The 18,758-nt window shown below is 52.6% G+C and overlaps 1 protein-coding gene across 1 annotated transcript; it reads right to left on the bottom strand.

Annotated features, from left to right (window-relative positions):
* Positions 1-3,274, bottom strand: NKX2-3 (NK2 homeobox 3). Its single transcript, XM_049645562.1, has 2 exons — positions 2,692-3,274; positions 1-1,209 (listed from the first exon to the last, which is right to left on the bottom strand). Exons 1-2 carry the CDS (start codon positions 3,050-3,052, stop codon positions 458-460), a joined length of 1,113 nt encoding a protein of 370 aa, XP_049501519.1. The 5' UTR covers positions 3,053-3,274; the 3' UTR covers positions 1-457.
* Between the last annotated feature and the right edge of the window lie 15,484 nt (positions 3,275-18,758).

Genomic DNA, 18,758 nt, shown 5'->3' with positions numbered 1-18,758 from the left:
TTTTTTTTTTTTTTTTTTTTTTTTTTTGTCCTTGGGTTTTCTGCCGACATTTCGCGGAAGCCGCGGGAAGGCCAAGGGGAAAGAAGGCCTTCTTGGTTTGGGAGAACCAAACGGAAGCCAGAGTCCCAGCCTCTCGCACTCACTTCGGGGCCAGAGTCGGGGCCATTGTCCTCCCCGGCACCCAGCCGGAGTTTCTGCCTCAGAGACAGTCTCCGCGACCGGTCTCGGGCATCCTCCTCGCCCCTCATCCCCCTTCCCCAGGCTTCGCTCTAGCTGTGCTCCGGGGCCCTGGAGATCGAGACGTGTCTTTTGTTGTTGTTGTTGTTTTGTGTGGCTTTTTTTTTTTTTTTTTTTTTTTTTAACGAGGGGACCTGGCCCTAAGGTCCAACCTTTCTCGCGCTTCAGTCCCGCGGTGCCAGGCTGCAGTGGGGCGACTGCCGCGTGACCAGTCGCGTGCCTACCAGGCCCGGATGCCCTGCAAGGTGCCCTGCGCGCAAGCAGCCCCGGTCGCCGCACCCTGGTGCAACGGCTGCGCGCCGCCACCGCCGCCAAAGCCGCCTAGGTTGCTCACGTTCACAAAGGGGCCGCCTCCGGCAGCGCTGCAGGCGGGCTGCATGGCCGCGGCCGCCGCGGAGGCCCCGCCGCCGCCGCCGCCGCCGCCGCCGCCGCCGCCTGCCGGGTACGCACAGCCGTAGCTGCCACTGTAGGCCGCCGCGGCGGCGGCGGCGGCAGCGGCGGCGGCGGCGGCGGCGGCGGCCGAGTTCCCATAGCCATAGGCGGGGAAGCTGTTGTAGGAGTAGGCGCCCGCACCCACGCTGTAGGGCGCGCCGTAGGCTTGCGCGCCCGGCGTGACGCACGGCTTGCCGTCCCGCACCAGCACAGGCACTGCCACGCGGCGCGGTGGCGGCGGAGGTGCGTGCGCGCCCAGCTCCAGAGACTTGTCCTGCCGCTGTCTCTTGCACTTGTACCTGCGGTTCTGGAACCAGATCTTCACCTGCGTGGACGTGAGCTTCAAGCTGCTGGCGAGGTGCTCGCGCTCGGGCGCCGACAAGTACCTCTGCTGCTTGAACCTGCGTTCCAGCTCGAAGACCTGGGCTTGCGAGAAGAGGACCCGGGGCTTCCGGCGGCTGCGTGGCTTGGGTCTCTCGCTCTCCTCCGCCGCCTTACAATCCCCGGCCACCTCCAGAGGCTTCTTCAGCTGGCAGCTTTCTGCGGAAGAAGCAAAACAACAGCGTCCCTTAGCAGTTCCCAGCCTAACCGCGGTTCCTATCCCAGCGCACTGTGGCCCTTTGGGCGGCAGCGCGGTGCGTGCGGTAGTAAATGCCTGGACTTTCTGGAAAGTTTGTGGCTGCTGGCGCCATGGGACCCCGCGACATCCCAAGCACCCTCAGAACGCCCTTAGAGGGTGGAGGCACGTTCCATGGGGAGGGGTAGTTCGCCTTTATTTAGAACTTGAGCATCAGCGAGAAAGAGATTACTCTGTATTAAATGTGCGGCTCGGCGTGCTAATGACTGTTTTCAGGATGAAAGCTTGCAACTATATCATAACTATAGAGTATTTGCAAGCTTGTTAGCCTTCCACTATGTTAAGGATAGTCAAAGGTGTGAAGCATGTTGGTATTTGGGGGCCGGTGTGAGTTGCCTGAAAAATCTTTCTGTTAGAAAATGCTTGAGTGTAACGCTCTTATATTGCCTAGGAACTTTTTTTTTTCTTTTAAAAGACAACATGCCTTCGGCTAAATGTCTGCGTGACGATGAGTGTGTTACCTTTGAGAGAAAAAAAGAAATTTGATTAACTGATTTAGGCCGTATTATGTGGATTTTAGGCCCAGGGGAACTGTCAGGAGTATAGGCCTTGGCTGCTGCCACATCAGACCTCTTCTTGGGAAAGACGTTCTTTGATTCTCTCCCCTCAGAAGCAGACACTTCCTTGGAAGCTATATTCAGTTATCCTGTCTTCCCTACCCAATTCACCTCCCATCAGATGTGAGCAGCTGGGATCTAGGACTACGTTCGGCGCGTTTTTCACTCAGCCTGCAGCCCCACAGCCTGGGACACAAAGCATTACCTTATGAATTTTCAAAAAACTCTCCCGTGTGAACATACTGCACACGGAAATGCACTGGGTTCCCACGCACTCGCCCGGACTGTCCCTTCCCTCTCTGCCCGGTGCCTTGGGGTCCAGGACACTGAACTCCAAGCAGAGAAGTGAGGAAATCACTTGGCTGGTCTCTACCAAAGTTCCTGCGCCCTGCCAACACAACCTGCTTGGATCATCTTTTTTGGAGAAGAGGGGACCTCTGTCCCGGCCTCAAAGAACTCGTCTCATGCTAGGGGGAAAAGAGGAAGAGGCTCAAGCTGTCTCTCTAGCTGCTGGATCCTGACTACTGAACCCGTGTTGCTTATCGGCCTCAGGGCAGCAATTACTTTCCCTTCCTTCCCTTGGGGGCTTGCCTCTCCTCTCCGGGAGGCGGGAGGCGTAGTTGTCGGGGTCACCTCGTCCTTCTCCCTCTGACCCGGCTCGCTCGCAGGCACCTGCGCTTTGCGGAGCTGTCGTTGACCAGGGCGAGGCATGACCCCAGCCAAAGGTTAAAGGGGCGGGAAGCACTGCTGACAAGGTTTGTGGGCTGTTTGCGGGCGCTCCGCCATTGCTCCAGATGTGCGGGGGCTTTTCTTTCCCCCTCTACTCACTTTGGCTCCGGTCCCTCACGACCTCGGGCTCCTCTTCATGTTCCTTAGGCCCGCTACACGAGTCTCGCAGGACTGTGTGGACGTAGCTCTGGGGACAGAGCCCCGAGCCCCCGTGGCCATCGGCTGTGGCTAGTGAGTTCAAATAGGACAGTTTGTCGCCCTCTTCTTCCTCGTCTTCTTCCCCTCCGTCAGAAAATTGAGTCCCCTCGGTGGCGGCCAGCATGCACGGTGCGGAGTGGAAGTGGTGCTCCAAGTCCGCCTGCAAGTGCGCGCCGTGGAAGTGCTGTTGCTGCTGCTGCTCCAGATTCAAAATGTCTTTGACTGAGAAAGGGGTGGAGGTGACCGGGCTTGGTAACATCATCAGGGCCACTTAATTGTCCAGTCCAAATACTCAATAAATCCCGGCGGGGGCGGGGAAGTAGTGCAGCAGCTCCAGCTCTCCTTCTGGACTCTGCCGCTGCTGCCGAGTCGGGTTTTTGACAGACGCGGTCCCGCTCCAGTCTAAATCGCCTCCATTGGCCCGGACCTGGGGGTCTGGGTTTTGTTACAGCCACTGCAGGGACTGGAGCCGGGGCTGCGAAGCCTGTGTCCGGGGGTCGTGCGTCACGTCGGGGGCGGGGCTCTCGCCTCGGCCTCCCTCCCCATTGGCTCCGGCTCATGTGGACCACGCCCCCCGCATCCACTGTGTGGGGTGCTGTGGCGCTACCAGAAATAAAGGACTAGTATAGAGTCGTGAAGTCCAAGTCGTTGTGGGTAAGGCTGCAATGCCCCGGGTGCCCGAACTACCGATTCCCGCCCCGCCTGGCTGTACCTTCCCGGCCGGGGCCAGTTCTGGGAGGCTTCCTGTCCATGAGCCAACTGCCAGGAAGAATGGCCCAGGAGCGTGGCTTTTCCCAGCTGCTATGGGGCAAGAAAACTTCCTGGCCCGTAAATGCCGGCCACAGGATTCCCAAGAAGACGGATTGTTTTGTATATCTATGGATGGGCAACGTGTCTGTTCCCGACTTGTTGACTTTGCTTAAGCTGTTCCCTCCACTTGGAACGTCTTCCTTGCCCTTGTTTCCATGAATGGAAAGCTGCTCTCCAAGGCTCTGCTCAAATACTACCTCTCCGAGGAAGAGCTCCCTGATCGCCTAGCCGGAAGTCATCCCTCCCGCATCTGAACTCGCAGCGCGTGTTACTAAAGGACGTTCGTGTCACTTATCACTTCTCACCCAGTAGTATATATTGCCTGCCTGGTGGCCCTGGGTAAACTATGAGCCCCCGAAGGAAAGGTCTCCGTTGTATTTGCCCTTGTAGCCCTTGCAGCTGCCGCGCGAAGCAGGTATGTGAGAGACAGGAGGATGGAGTTGTTAGTAAACTTGGTTGTCTGACCGCTCTTGGTTCCAATCCTGAAGTAGTCAGTGGCCTTGGGCGTTTCTAAGCCTCAGTGTCTTTGCCTACAAAGAGGAGGTAGTAATACTTATTCAGAGGTTGTTGCCAGGGATAAAAGACAAAACATGCCAGGAGTTTAGTGCAGGGCCCCACACATATTAAGTGCTCGGTACACCTCAACTACCACTATTCTGCATCAGAGATCAAGCAGTGTTTGTTGACTGCATTGGTGATGGCGTGGCTGGATTGCTGCACACACTGGGTGGCTTCTTACGATCTTGAGAGCAGTATCTGTGACCCAGCCATGGAGGCCTTCTTTTCTGCATATTCAAACCGGGAACTTGGATCTAGGCCCTTACCCTCGGAGGCGGCTTTCTAATTTCTCCAACCCATACGCCTTCTGGCGCCCTCGTGTGGCCCTGGTTGTTTTCTGGGCGAATCTGTGGGGTCCCCTGAAGGTCTGGAAACTCCGCTCCGGTGGGGATCATCTTCTGCACAATAGGCGCTCGCCAGCCACCACGCCTCGCCCAGTGAGGAGCAGCGGGAGCTACTGTGAGGCCCACAGAAAGACCTGGCTCAGCACTGGCCTTGGAAAAAACAGAGACCGGTTCCAGCCCAACCGAGGCGCCCCATATCCGGCCCTGGCCGCCCCAAGCATTTTTTTTTTTTTCTCAGCCAAGATGGTGGGAGACCGGTCTTAGCTGGAAGGGGCGGGTGGAAGGTGCAGGGACTGTGGACAACGCCCCCGGGCGCGGCACACACGGCTAGAGTTGGGGCGAGCCGTGGAGAGCTGTCTTGCGGGTCCCGCTGCGTTGGGAGTTGTGGGTGCCCAAGGCCAAGAAGAGAAAGGCGGGAGGGGAGAGAGGCGGGGCTGTTCGGCAGCCAGCGGAAATGGTGCGGGGAGTCAGCCCCTGGGTCCGCCCGGAGAGCTGGGATGCGGCGCGGGCCACGTGCACCCGGGAGTACTTAGGGTGGCGGCGGCCCGCGGGTCGTGGGGGAGACCCTCTGTGGGAAGAGCCTTGCCGGTGCCTCTCTTCTCAGAATTGAGACTATTGACGTCCCAGGCGGGGCCGGCTTCTCCAAACCAGGCCAGGGGCTGCAGGGAGAAGAATGCACCTGGTATTGCTGCGGATCGCAACCGCTCGGGCGCAAAGATCAAGAGAGAGAGGTGGGGGTGAGTGCGCGGCACTGTGGGGTGGGGGTCCTTGAGGGTGTGCGTCGCGTTGGCAGTCAAGCCTAAAAGAAGGAAGCTGCGCTCCAGCCCCACTCCTCCACTCCCATTCCCCGGAGCTAGACCATCTCCGACAACATTTCTGGTTCCCAAATTTTTCCGCCTCTTTGAGCGTTGGTTTTGTTTTGTTTGAGTGATTTTGAGTCAGGAAAAGAAAGAAAGAAAAAAAGAGAGAAAGAAAGAAAGAAAAAGAAGAAAGCTACCCGTTGCATTTCTCCTTCCTACCTTCTCTTGCTTCTCTGCAGCACTTCGTTCTTAGGCCTTCCCTGAGTCCATTCCTAAGAACCCCCATCTTAGAACCCATGGCCGGGGGTGCTGGGAACAAGTTCATACGCCCGCTGCTGCTGCCCGGAGGCCACCCGGTTGCCCCCTCACTGAGCACGAAGAAGGCTGTCTCCTCCCCACTCGCAGGTCCACGCGGTCGGCTCTCCCCCAAAGCCACTGCCACCCCTCTCCGGCCAGGTGCCCTTGTGCTAGGCCTGAGTGGTTCTCTCCTGCAGCTTCTGACCGCTTTGTTCCTGTCCCGGCCGCCCAGGGACATAGTTCAGTTCTGCCCGGCTGGAGGCGGGTGAGGATCCAGAGCGTGGGCAGCCCAGGGGAAGGGGCCTAGCCAGTGGTTTCGGTGCCCTGTCCCCCCCTTTCTCTTCTCCTCTCTAATCGGCTCAGGGCTGATCTAGCTGGCGGGAGGAAGACTTCTACCCGCTACCTAGAGCTGGTTTTGGCCTTAAACCTCGGCTTGCGTTTAGGATGTTTCCAGCTCTGCTCTCCTGGTTGTTCAGGCTCCCTTTGGTCGGTCTGGTTCCCCTGCAGCAGAGCTACGTACCAGGGATCCCCACCAGGCCAATCCCGTCTAGGCAGCCTGCCTTTCCTGCGCCCGCAGCCTGGGCGACTGTGAGCGTGTGAGCCGCCCGCTTCGAGCTGGTGTCCTGGAAGAAAATGCCAGGCAGTAGTTACACTAAGTTACATTACCGCAGCGGTGGGTTCTTGGGAGTTACTTATCAGAATGTGGAATCTGGGTCCAACGAGGGTATTTAGTTACGATCGCATTCTGGGGCATTTGCGTTCTCTGGTCTGAAAAGAGGATCTTTGAAATCCTGGAGTTGTGCTCCAGTAATAATAGGTTTTCGTTCCAGTCAGTTTAGCTAATTACTGTCAGATAAAGTAAATATAGCTGCAACCAAGGACACATTTGATGTTGTTTTAATCGAGTGTGTCTGCCTACTTACCCTCGGCTTTTGTCACATTACACATTTTTGAATATCTCCCTCCTCCTCATAGTAAAATGATGGCAAAATCAATGAAGGGGAAGGGCTGTATAGACGCATAAGCGATGTATAATATTATTCGTTTTCTGGAGAAAAGCCATATGCTAGCCATCACAATAAATATATTATCAAATTAAAATGTGATGATTCTTTGAAACTGTAAAGTGTTCCCATAAGTTACTATTCTCTACACAAAAATTGCTTAATTAATATACATAGAAATAGAGGCAGATAACCAATCATTTTAATTATATATGCCACTGCTTATGTTATTTCCTTTCAGCTATTCAAATAACCATTTAATGTAACCACAGTCACAAAAAAGTTTAAAGTTATCACGGCTTTCTACTCTAAATGTAGCACCACAGTCAGAAGCTCTATTAAAGCATGAGAAACAATCCCATGATGTACACAGCTAGTCAAAACTATATAACATTTCAGGTAGGTTTTTTTAAATTTACTGTTTCATTTTTTACTGCTTTCCCAGAAATTTCATTTTCCTTGACTTATGAAAGAAAGAAGGAAAGAAAGAAAAAAAGAAAGAAAGAGAAAGAAGAAAGGCATTTCTTCTTTTCCTGTAGCACTAAATATATTCCTGTTATTTTGTTTTCGTTGTTGATGGTGGCATGTAAGTATGTGTTTTGGTTGAAGGATGTTAGAAAGCTATCCTTTTCGTTCTTTCTTTTTTTGAGCAATCTAGAGGCACTCGTGTTTTGTGAGAAGAGTAAATACTTTTTCCACTTTTAAAGAAATGCCACCTACATAGGTGAGTCCCAGAAAGCATTAAACTGATCTAATCCCTTGAGAGGAATTTTCCCCAAGTTTCTGTAATTTTGTAAGATTTTAAAATGGAGTTTTGAGCATTTTAGTTTTTTTTTTTTTCTCATGTGTTTGTATAAATGCCAGATTTCCCCAGAATGTGTTTGGAATGGAGTTTTCTAAGCAACCCACCACTTCCCTTCCCTGGGAGAAAATCAGTCCAAGTTCAATAATCCAAGTAGTTCTTCGTAAATTGCAGGCCCTTACTGAGGATGTGAGTTTCGATTTCTCAGGGAGAGGACCTTCCACATCTATCTTATGTGTATCTGCCCCACTCCAAAAAGTTTTTAAATAATGTAAATACAATGTAAATACAGCTTTTGTCAACAAAAGCGGTTCTGTTCTGCTGATAAAACACAAGGAAAAAAGCCAACTTTGTTGAATGAAAATTCAATATTTTAAAAAACAAAATACCTACATAAAGGATGCCTATACAGACATTTATTTATGCTATTTGCATGTGCTATTTGGAAGTGCAGTGAGCAATTTAACTTGGGGATTAAATTGGAATTCTGGAGGCATTCCTTACTTTTTATTATTTGTGTGTGTGTGTGTGTGTGTGAGAGAGAGAGAGAGAGAGAGAGAGAGTGTGTGTGTGTGTGAGTTTAACTTCCTTTAGCGAAATTTCAATGTCTATAGACCTTTTAAAATATAATCTAACTTCAGAAGAGCGGCTGCAGTCTTTGGCAGATTAATTCTGTTAAACCAGAGCGCCTGCCTGCTCGTGCGGATCTCTGAGCACTGAGTGTGGAAGGGCAGGGGGGGGGGGGATGTGGTTATCACGTTCCAAGAAGCAGAGGTTCTTCCTAACCCTTTCTAGCGCGATCTTTCCAACCCTATCTGCTCTCAACCACAAGCCACGGGGCTCCAGCTTCCTAGAACGTAGAAATCTTTTCCCAAGTCTCACTGGGGGTCACGTTGAAGCGAATAACTTCAAACCGTTTGAGAACGAAAAAGACGTTTTTCTTTTGGAAAGAAAAGTTTGCCACAGTCTTGTCGCTTCAGTAGCGTCTTATCCTGCCCTCGCTGCGTCCAGCCTGGCGTTCCTGGTCTTTGGTCCGCACCGGGAGAGCAATGGCCAAGATCCAGGGGGAACCTTTGCTCCGTCAGTGGGCATCCGGGTCTGCTGGCCTAGCCGCCCACCTGCCCTTGGTTTCCTGAAGCTCTGGGGGTACCCACCAATTCCCACTACTCTGGCGACAGTCTCAGCTTGTCTGACTCAGCAGGAATGTTGGGGGGTGGGCAGCTGGCCTTGCTCGGAACCGATCAAGGACCCGACCTGGAAAGGACCGAGGTGCGCGAGGGCGTACAGCCACATGGACGGAAGGCTTGACTCGCCTGAGGAGCCAGGCCCAGGTCCACATCTCTGGGTCTCTGGGTTTCGAAGTCTCGCCCTTAGAGACGCCGGTGTGTCAGGTCGGAGGTCAAGATTTGGGCGGCACCGAGGCTGCGGGGAATGTAAGGCTGCCAGGCCTGACTCCGCCCTGCCAGCGTGGGCGCCGCGTCGCCAAGTCGGCGCACTGTGTCCGCGCGGGACGGGGCCGGGAGTGCTGGGCTTTGTCCCTGGCGCGCTGCTCCCCAGCCGCCGGCCAAGAGCCCTGACCGAGCAGGTCCGCGGGAGACGTACGCTGGGCCTCCGTCCTTGAACTTGCCAAAGGTTCTGGAACTCCTCTCAAGGTCTCAGCACTCCCGCCAATGGGAGAGAATTACCTTCTTACCTCTCTTGGCTCCCGGCATCCAGTCTTGGCAGAGCCTCCGAGTCTGGGACCCCAGAACTTCCCTGGCGGCCTCTTACCCCTTGCAGCCACCCCTTTCCCCCTTTCTGCTCCTTCCTCTTGCACTGGGACCATCTACATCTCCACCCCTTCCTTTCCTCACTCCCCCTTTCTTCCTCACCTCCTCCTGTCATGGGTCTCCTTTCTCACTGGGTCTCCACTCCTCCCTACCTGTTCCATTCTTCCTTATTTTTTCACTCTCTCTTCCTTTCCCCCTTATCTTATCTCACCACACCCTGGCCCCCCTCTCCACTCAGAAGCTCTCCTGCATTTTTGTCGTGGCCCCTGCAGGTGTTTGATGCTGCATAGGGCGGAGTTAAACCAGTGGATCACGGCCTCACTTCTGAGTCCCGGACCATCTCCCCCATTCTATCCTGTACTACTCTTATTTCAGGAGCTGCTCCTAATGATGCCCAAGCACTTTGGAGTTTGTGATAGGGACACTACTCTGCACCCTGCTTCAGCTTGTAGGACCTCTCCCACCCCCCAGCCCCCCAACCCCCAGCAATCTCTCCTGAGGGCCCTGGTGGGTGTGTGGGGCTCCAGGTGGCAGGCTTGGCCACCCTCCCTGTGGAAATCCCCGCTCCAGGCAGATCCTGCGGAGCCTCCGTTTCCTACTATTGTGGCAGTCTGGAGAGGATCACAGCAGAGCTGAAGGCGACCATAAGGCCTGGGCCCCAGGCATCCCTTGAGAGCACAGATGGGGGCTCCCAGATCAGGACTACTCCCTCCCCCACCCCACATGAGCAAGATCCAGCTGAACTGATCTTTCTTTCTGTTTCTTTCCTGCCAGCCCCACTTTAGATTCGGGGCCTTGAGATCACCCCAGCTGGGAAGTGTTTCAGGGACTGCCTTAAAATGCAGGGGCCAAATCTGGGAGAAGAGAGTAGGATCCTGGCTCATCCTAGCCAGCAGTTGCAAGGACTGAGCATTCTGTAGCTGTTCTAGGCCCACCTATACTCTCTTACCCTCCCCCAGCTACTGGGTATGGGGCCAGTGGGGCCACTGAGTCACTGGCCTCCAGAGAGGAGACGGGGTCTGGGGCGCTCTCCCCTGTGAGTCAGGCTCCCATGCTGCATGGAAAGCAGCCAGCGACCTCTACCCTTTCCCATTCCATCTGCAACCACCATGTTTCTGAGGTTGATGACAGCTGTATCACTCTGATAAATACGGGTTTCCAACAGATGGACACAGGCCTGATATATACGTTTCTATGGACTTCTCTTTCTCCTTGAATGAAAAGGAAGGTGTTTTCCTGTGTGAACACATCAGTGCGTGCACATGTGCAAAGGCATGGGGAAGAAGGCTTTCAGGACTGTGCCCATAAGTGTAGACTCCACATTAGGGCTCTGCTCTTTCAGAGAGTGTGGTCAAAACGGGGGCTGGGCCAACACTCATTCTGAATCCCTCTCCCTCCTTTTTTCCTCACAATAATGTGATTGCTGGTAGTGACATGAGGTTTGGAGAGAAATGTTTATATGGTCCAAGAATAAAACCAGCTTCCATGACTATGAGATGCACTATTTCCATACAGGCAATTTATGGGATCATTACAATTAGTCTAGTACAAAGTGGTTCCACAGAGACCTATTTAAGCTGCAGTCAGAGAAGAGGGGATAGGTTTTATTACTAGGGTTGTAATCACTGTGTGTGTTCTTGAAAGTAATAAAACCACATTGAAATTATTCTGTAATTTAGACTTTTAAAAACTTTACATGCTCCTCCCCCATTAGGATAGTAGATGAGTGGCCTGGTGTATGTTTGTGCCCCCCACCCCTGCACTGAGTGAGCACAGATGTGGGCACAGATGAATGTTCACAGCACTCACAACCAGTAATCCAGTAAGTGTGAATGTGAATGGATGCACGCAAACGTCACAAGCATGCAAGTGTAAGAGGTAGCAGGTATGACACCTTCTTCCGCAGGGAGAGCCCACAGAGTGGAGGAGGCTGGGTTTGGGGCAAGGGGGGAGATGTGGCTTTCTCTAAATCAGGATCACACCTCCTGTCTCTTGGGCCAAAGCAGTGACCCTAGAGTCCAGCAGAGGTTTGGAGCCCAGTTCGGCCACTTTTGTAGTCTTGTGTAACCTTGAGCTGTCCCTCAGCCTCGGTAGGTAGCAGCTTTCTCACCCACAAAAGTGGTTTGGACTTTATAAGCCTGCTGTAGGATTAAAGAAATGATGGAAGGAAAGTGCTTACAGACCTCTGAGCTTAGAGAGGGACGTAGTAAATGTTGTGAAGGTGGACTCAAGGGGTGATTGTTAAACTCAAGGAGGGAAGCTCTGAACCTCTCCTCCACTGAGCAGAGATCAGGGAGTTGGACTCCCAGGCACTCCTTTTCCTTACTTGGGGTGTGTGTGGGGGGGAGAGCATTATTAAACTATCAAAGTGTGTGTGTGTGTGTGTGTGTGTGTGTGTGTGGTTTTTTGTCCCCAAACAAGGAGACCAGTTCTCTTAATCATTGGAGTTTTAGGATATACTCTTGGAAGCACCAACAGCCTCTTCTTGGCTTCCCCCCTACCCACTCCCCACCCTCTGGAGCCACAGCAAACAAATCCCACACCCAGCCTGAGCTTCCCGCTCCCACAAATGCATCATTTTTTAGCAACAGTAAACAAATCCCCAAAGACTAATGTCATTGTTATCATGTTTAGATAAAGATCTGGCCAATTGGTGTCCACACTGGAATGTAAATAAATCAGCTGCCCTGGACCTACCCCAGTGGGGGGTGGGTGTCCCTCTCCTATCCTGCCTCAGCCCACTGCCCTGCACGCCTCTCCTTTTCTCTTCTGGTGTGGGAGAACATCTGGTCTTCGAAATCGCATGGTTTCTAATCTCTTCGCTCTGTCGCAGATCTGCTGTGTGACTTCAGGCAAATCCCTTATCCTCTCTGAGCCTGTTTCCTTTTCTGTAAAGAGGAGTTAATGATTACTGCCTCTCAGGATTGGGAAGGAGCAGCGGTAATCATAGAAATAATACTGCTGATAACAGTCACAACAATAATCCTCCCATCAGGCATGTGGATAACACTGCCTACCATTCAGGGCTTTCCTACAAGCACACCATAAGGCTCAGTGACCAAGAGCCTCCCCACTCACCAACTCAAACAGAAACAGTCAGACTGTGGGCAAGCTGCCTTGGTGGGCTTGGGAGAGTCCTGGGTATGAAGATAGGAGAATGGTACCAGGCCTATTGTAAACTCTTCTAAGTGTCCACCGTTGTTATTGTTTCTGCTTCCTGCAACAGGTCTTATCTAGAGCCCTATTAGTGTAACCCCTATATAGAGGAGGAAACTGAGGCTTTGGAGAAGGTAAGGCGACTAACTCGCCCAAGGTTAAGTTCCTTGCCTTCCACACTGAGCTCTCTGTCTTTGTTCCTCTCCCTTCCCTGGCCAGCCCCAGTGTTACCAGGCTGAGCATTTTGTGAATTCCTGCTGGGTACTGGATAGCTCATCCCCACCACAAATTTTCCAAGGCCTAGGCAGTAGTCTACAGGCTCTGGGATTTCCTTGAAGCTGCCTTGAAGATAAACATGCTTTGGCGGTAGGGCTGAGCTTCGTGTAGCCCCCTCTCCTCTTCTCCCTATCAGCATGCCTTCATAGCTGCTTCCTTTCTCCCCATCTCTGTCCTTTTTCACTTTCTCTTCACAAAGAAGAGGGCCTGCCTGCCCTCTGTTCTGCCTTCTGGGCACATGCCATGAAGTTAATATTAATCTTGATAATAAACCTTCTGCCGGTGAACAACGCATTCCACATGCATCATCTCTTCCCTATTGTTACGAGATCCCCATGGTACAGACATTATTGCTTTCTCCCCCTCATTTTAGAGTCATGGATATCGAGGCCCACAAAAATAAAATGACTTGTCCAAGGTCACAGAGCAAGTAAGAGGTGGATGCGAGACTTCCAGGCCTGTGTGCTAGATGCCATGGCAAGACTCCAAGGCCTGGGTGGGCTGGAGAGAACGCCTTACTCCAGCCCAACTCCAGGAACCTGGACTCCATGGCCACCTGACCTCAAGGAGAACTTCCCTTGAGCAGATCTTCCCCCACAACGTGGGTCTGGGAGCAGCTCCTCCTGGCTTGGCCCGGGCGTCCAGTGTCTGCAGCTCCGAAGCCAGAGCAGGGCCGCTGAGGCCTCTGGGAGCGCTTTGAACCACCAGCTCCTGGGCTCCCAGAACAGGCCAAGGGCTTCTTTAGGCGTCTCCCCTCCTTCTTTGTCCCGACATCCCAGGCCACTCTGCCCACGCCCTCCACAGAAGTAGGAACTTCCCACTGGAAAATCACCACAGCCTGGCGGGGCCAGGGACTCGCTGGAGCCAGGCACGTCCTAATCTGAGCCAGTGCCTGCACTTCGGGTGTGCACCGTGCGCTTCCTGGCGGAGAGTGGTGGGTTCAAATCCTGTCTCCACTCTGTCCCTGGGTGAACTCATTAATGCTGAGCCCTGCTTTCCTGGTTTGTAGACCTGGGAGTACTAGAAGTACCTACCTCATAGAGGATTAGAGATCGCCTTTGTGAAGCACTTAGCGCGGTGCCCAGCTCACTAAATGTTAGTTTTTATTGACCCCGGGACTAGTGGAGGTTGATTTTTCCTGTTTCTAGGTGTGAGCTCTGTGCCCCTGAGCGCACCGAGGTCTCGATGGGGCAAGGTGGGGAGCCTGGTGGCACCCGCGGGCTGGACACTTAGGCGCGCGAAATTTTGGAGAAGAGCCGGGTTGACTCCCTTCGCGCTGTGTTTGGGGCCGGGCTCAGGCGGTGACGTTAACTCGAGCCCCTGGTGACATGGCGTTCTGGGCGTGAGCGTCTGTCCCGAGCCGTGTGCATGTCCAGGCCTGTGCGTGTCAGGAGCCGGGTGGCCCTTGACGCGCCTACGGGGACCTCACCTGCGCTGGATTTAGATTTCAGCGGGGACAAGGACCTCCGGTTTACCTGACAGATGCGTGGTGTCCACGCTGTGTATACAAACCCGAGCGAGACTGGAGTCCCGGGTGTTCCGCCTCCTGCTCATCGAACAATTTTCGCTATTAATGGTTATTTTATTTATATCGTTAGAATTGTCCCCCCGGGTCTGTTTACACCAACGTCTGGCCGTCCCGGCCGCAGTGTTTGGACAGCGGATTACACTAATGGATGGCGAGCCGGGAGGGGGGTAAGAAGGCGAGGCTGGAAAGGCGCTCCGGGCCGCCGAGCGGGGTGGGCCTCGAGGGAAGAGGCACCAGGCCTCTCCGGGGCTCGACCTCTGACCTTAGGAGGGAAGGAAACGTGTCTGCTAGCGATAGGAAGCTTCGGCCTCCGGTGAGGTGGAGGCTGGAGGTGCCTGCTCCTGGGTTGTATGTGTGGGGGGCGGGGGGACCTCTCTTCTTTCAAGGCTACTCAAAACTCGAGGTCGTCCCGCTTGGGTGCGCACACGTCAACAAGTAAACAAGACTTGGAGCTACCAGGACGGCGGCCGCTTTGATTCCCTCCTGTCGGTGGCAGCCAGCTTAGTGCTCTGGCCTCCAAATCCGGATTATGGCTGAGCCCTGGGCGCCTGGCGGCCGGCAGGGTTAGAGCTGCCTTCAAAGGGGGCCGCCCAGCAAGCGCACAGCTCCCCAAATTGAGTCCTAGGTGCGCACCCCCATGTCTAATGAACATTCTGGGGGCAAACCGAGGCCTGCGCCCCCACCAAGCGCAGTGGAAAGGTCGCCATCGCAAAGCGGGCAAGGGGCATGCTTCGGGGCCAAGGGCCAGTGAAGGTTTGGGGGATCTGGCAACCTTCAGCTTGAAAAGACTAAGCCTGGAGTTCCTGGCTTTAGAGCCAAATGTCTTTGCTACAGGACTACGGCTGACGCGTAAAAATATCTAGCATTTAGTTAGCATTTACTATGCGTCAGACACCATGCCAAAGATTTGTACCGTCCCCAACAATCCTGGGAATTATGATCTCATTTTACAGAGGAGGAAACAGGCAGTTTAGGTAATTTGGGCAAGGCCTCACAGCTAGTGTGGGGGTTGGAACCCTAACACTCAATCCAGCCACAGAACTAGTGTGCCAGTTCTCAACATTTGGGGGTTGGAGCACCTGTTTGGGACCTGATGTAAGCCATGGACCCTCTCCTCGGGAGAACGCTCCTGGGCTTGTGCAGCCATTTCAGGGGCTTCTCAAAATCCCCCAGGCCCGCTCATGGCCATTTGATAATTTTGGCTTTACAGGCTTTACAAATTGCTTTTGATATAATTTCTTAACAGTGAACATAGACTACGAAGGTAGTACTTTTTATATACGTTTTATAACTGAGGATTCTTGGAGCTCAGGTCACACAGATCTGGGTAAATGACGAGTTGACCTCTCAGGTCTTTGGACTCCGTAGCGTCTTCCGGTGCGCTGCTTCTCCAGTTTCCCCAGACAGTCTCCCCAGACGCTGAGGTTCTCCTTTCCCTTCTCGCTTGGCTCTCACTTTTTCTCCTCCGCCCGGAGGATCTGGGTTTCTTGGGGGCCTCTGCAAGGTACTCCGCTGGTGGGGGCGCAGCGCCAGGACCCCGTTGCCCTGTGCTCTGTGGGCCGCGCTGCCAGGACGCGCGCTCCGGTAAACGGTTTATCTAAAGAGAACTTCTGTTTCTCGTTCGCTGTCGGGAGTTGCCCTGCAGCCAGCAATGAAAAATGCGCCTTTTCCCGAGACTCTGGCGCTGGTGATTTATGTGGGAACCGTCCTCACCCGCGAGGCCTGGGCTGCTCAGCCGGGCCTAGGGGTGGAGGGCGAGGGCCCGCCTGGAAAAGAAGCCGGTGCCTCTTCCCCTTCCAGCGCCCGCTTTTATGGCGCCCCCCTTCACCTTTACCTCCAGGACATTTTACAGCCGCTCCCCCAGGGAGCTGAGCGCTTTATCGCGGTAAAGTAAACACCATTATCCCAGGTCCATTAACACGGAGGTTTTGGCGTTGTAAATAGACTGTGAGAGGGAGAAGAGCAGCCCCCGCGAACTCCCTTGTAAAACGGTAAAGGTTCTCCAAGATTTATGGTCGCTGATTGGCACCCCAACCTCCTAAGAAATCCCAGTCTTGGACAAAGCCAGAAGGTAGGGCATTCCCCCAACCTAGGAATCCCTCTCTGGGTGTTAGGACTTCAAGGATAGGGAGTCCCCAGGTCGTGTCTAACCCAGTCATTAATTTCCTGTAAGTCACAAACCCAGGAATGCTGATTCCTTTCTGGCTGTGGATGCATGGATAAACTCCGCAGCTCCCCAGGAGCTCCTAGAGAGCAACCAGTGTGGATGGTGCCAGGGGCCAGGATGCTTGTGTTTCAGGCTCCTTTCTCATTTGTAAACCGGATAGTCCTTTCACCAGCTACTTAGGAGTCTATAAAGCACAGGAGAGTTATAACTGGTGGGCACTGCCCAAACACCCTGTCACCTGGCAGTCATTTTGCCAGTTTGTATGGTCTTGCTTTTGCTTCTCTTTCCAAAAGGGAATGCCCTCCTTATTCACTCTTGGGCCAGTCTGTATAGGAAATCAAGTAAGGATGATGGTGCTGGCACACAGCAGAGTAGACAGTCCTTGCTCTCTGCCTCAGTTTCTCTTTCTGATGACTGTCTAGTAACCTGTTCCAGGAAGTTTCTGTTCATCGAGCGTATGATTATGATTTTCTTACCCACTCAGGTCAATATTTATACTGACAAAACAGAGGACTTTGAACTAGGAGAGGTAGCTCTGGTTGATTGAGAAAACAAAGGGACAAATTCTCCAGGCCAAGGGAAGCTTCAGTAGAACCCAGACTCTCCTAATCTTTGCCAAGGTCATTTTCAGGACACAGTCCATGCCGGGAGGCAGCTCAGTAATTCTTGTGAGATCCTCCACCTGGCTAATGAGTTGGCTTTTGGGAAGAAAGGGCAATGAGGAAAAGCAGGGAGCAGAAGGTGCCAGAAATTGTTTTTGGTCTTTGGCATAACTAGCTCTATCTAAAGGAGCTTTTAACCATTTCTTTTTCTGTGCCAAGGACCTCTTTGACAACTTTGACAAAAGTTGGTCTGGTGAAGCCTATGAGACCCCCCCCCCCCCGAATAATATTTTAAATGCACAAAATGAAATACACACAATAATATTAAAATACAGTTATCAGAATCTTTTTTTTTTTTTAAATGGTGGTACATTGGGCACCTGGATAGCTCAGTTGGTTAAGTGCCGGACTCTTGATTTCAGCTCAGGTCATGATCTCATGGTTTGTGACATTGAGCCCCATGTCGGGCTCTGCGCTGATAGTACAGAACCCACTTGGTATTCAATCTCTCCCTCTCTGTCTGCCCCTCCCCTGCTGGTGCTCTCTCTCTCTGTCTCTCTCAAAATAAATAAATTAATTAAAAAACTAGTGGTATAGTATTATATGTGCATTTTTTTTTTGAGAGAGAGAGAGAAAGAGAGCAAGCAGAGGAGGGGCAGAGAGAGAGAGAGAGAGAGGGAGAGAGAATTTCAGACAAGCTCCACTCCCAGTGCGGAACCTGATGTGGTGCTGGATCTCACAACCCTGAGATCATGACCTGAGCCAAAATCAATAGTCTGACGCTTAACTGCTTAACCAGTTAAGCCACCCAGTCACCCCTGTGCTTCTTTATTAATTGATTAAATAACAAAAGCTAGTGGCAGGTCTAAAACAACCATAATTTTTTTTTAACGTTTATTTATTTTTGAGACAGAGAGAGACAGAGCATGAATGGGGGAGGGTCAGAGAGAGGGAGACACAGAATCTGAAACAGGCTCCAGGCTCCGAGCTGTCAGCACAGAGCCCAACGCGGGGCTTGAACTCACGGACGGTGAGATCATGACCTGAGCCGAAGTCGGCCGCTCAACCGACTGAGCCACCCAGGCGCCCCTAAAACAACCATAATTTCAAAGTAGTGATAAATACAAATTGCCTTCAAGGTCTGCAGCAGCAGTAACGTGCGGACAATATTAAGGATTTCTATTGGTGACAAAGTCACAGGTGCTACTAATACTACTGAGTTTGTTGCCTACGTTCGAAAGTAAAGGAAATGCTAAATTACAGTTAGAGCTAATAAAACATAGGGGTGCCTGGGTGGCTCAGTCGGTTAAGTGTCTGACTTTGGCTCAGCTCATGATCTTGCAGTTTGTGAGTTCGAGCCCTGCATGGGACTCTGTGCTGACAGCCCAGAACCTGGAGCCTGCTTCAGATTCTGTGTCCCCCTCTCTCTCTGTCCCTCTCCTGCTCGCTCTCTGTCTCTATCTCTCTCTTTCAAAAATAAATTAACATTAAAAAAAGAACTAATAAAACATAAAGATGTATTTTTCCCCCTTCAAGTTCGTGGATCTCCTGAGTGCAATCCTCAGGTCCCTTGGGAATCAATAAACTCCCAGGGTAAGAACCACTGGTCTAGGGTCAAAGTTTAGACCACTTAATCTCAAGAAGTGGTCTTTGGATCACCTGCAGCAGAATCTTCTAGGGGTGTTAGAAAATTCTGGGGCCCCTCCTGAGATCTGGGTAGACCCAGAAAAGTGTGTTTTAAACTTAATAATCAGAGGACTGTTTTCATGCAAAGTATAAGAAGAGCTGCATCAGGGCCTCACTTCGGTTGGCTGCTCGGATGGTGAGAGGAAGGTCCCATGATGAGGGGTGGGAC

The sequence above is a fragment of the Panthera uncia genome, chromosome D2, assembly GCF_023721935.1.
Source record: "Panthera uncia isolate 11264 chromosome D2, Puncia_PCG_1.0, whole genome shotgun sequence".
Lineage (NCBI taxonomy): Eukaryota > Metazoa > Chordata > Mammalia > Carnivora > Felidae > Panthera > Panthera uncia.
Note: the sequence above shows the minus strand (reverse complement) of the source record. Positions and strands in the feature narration are given on the sequence as shown.

Coding starts and splice junctions, on each gene's coding strand:
- NKX2-3 (XM_049645562.1), bottom strand. CDS start 3,052: ATGATGTTACCAAGCCCGGTCACCTCCACCCCTTTCTCAGTCAAAGAC. Junction 1,210..2,691: donor CGTGAGGGACCGGAGCCAAA/GTGAGTAGAGGG, acceptor CTTCTTCCGCAG/AAAGCTGCCAGCTGAAGAAG.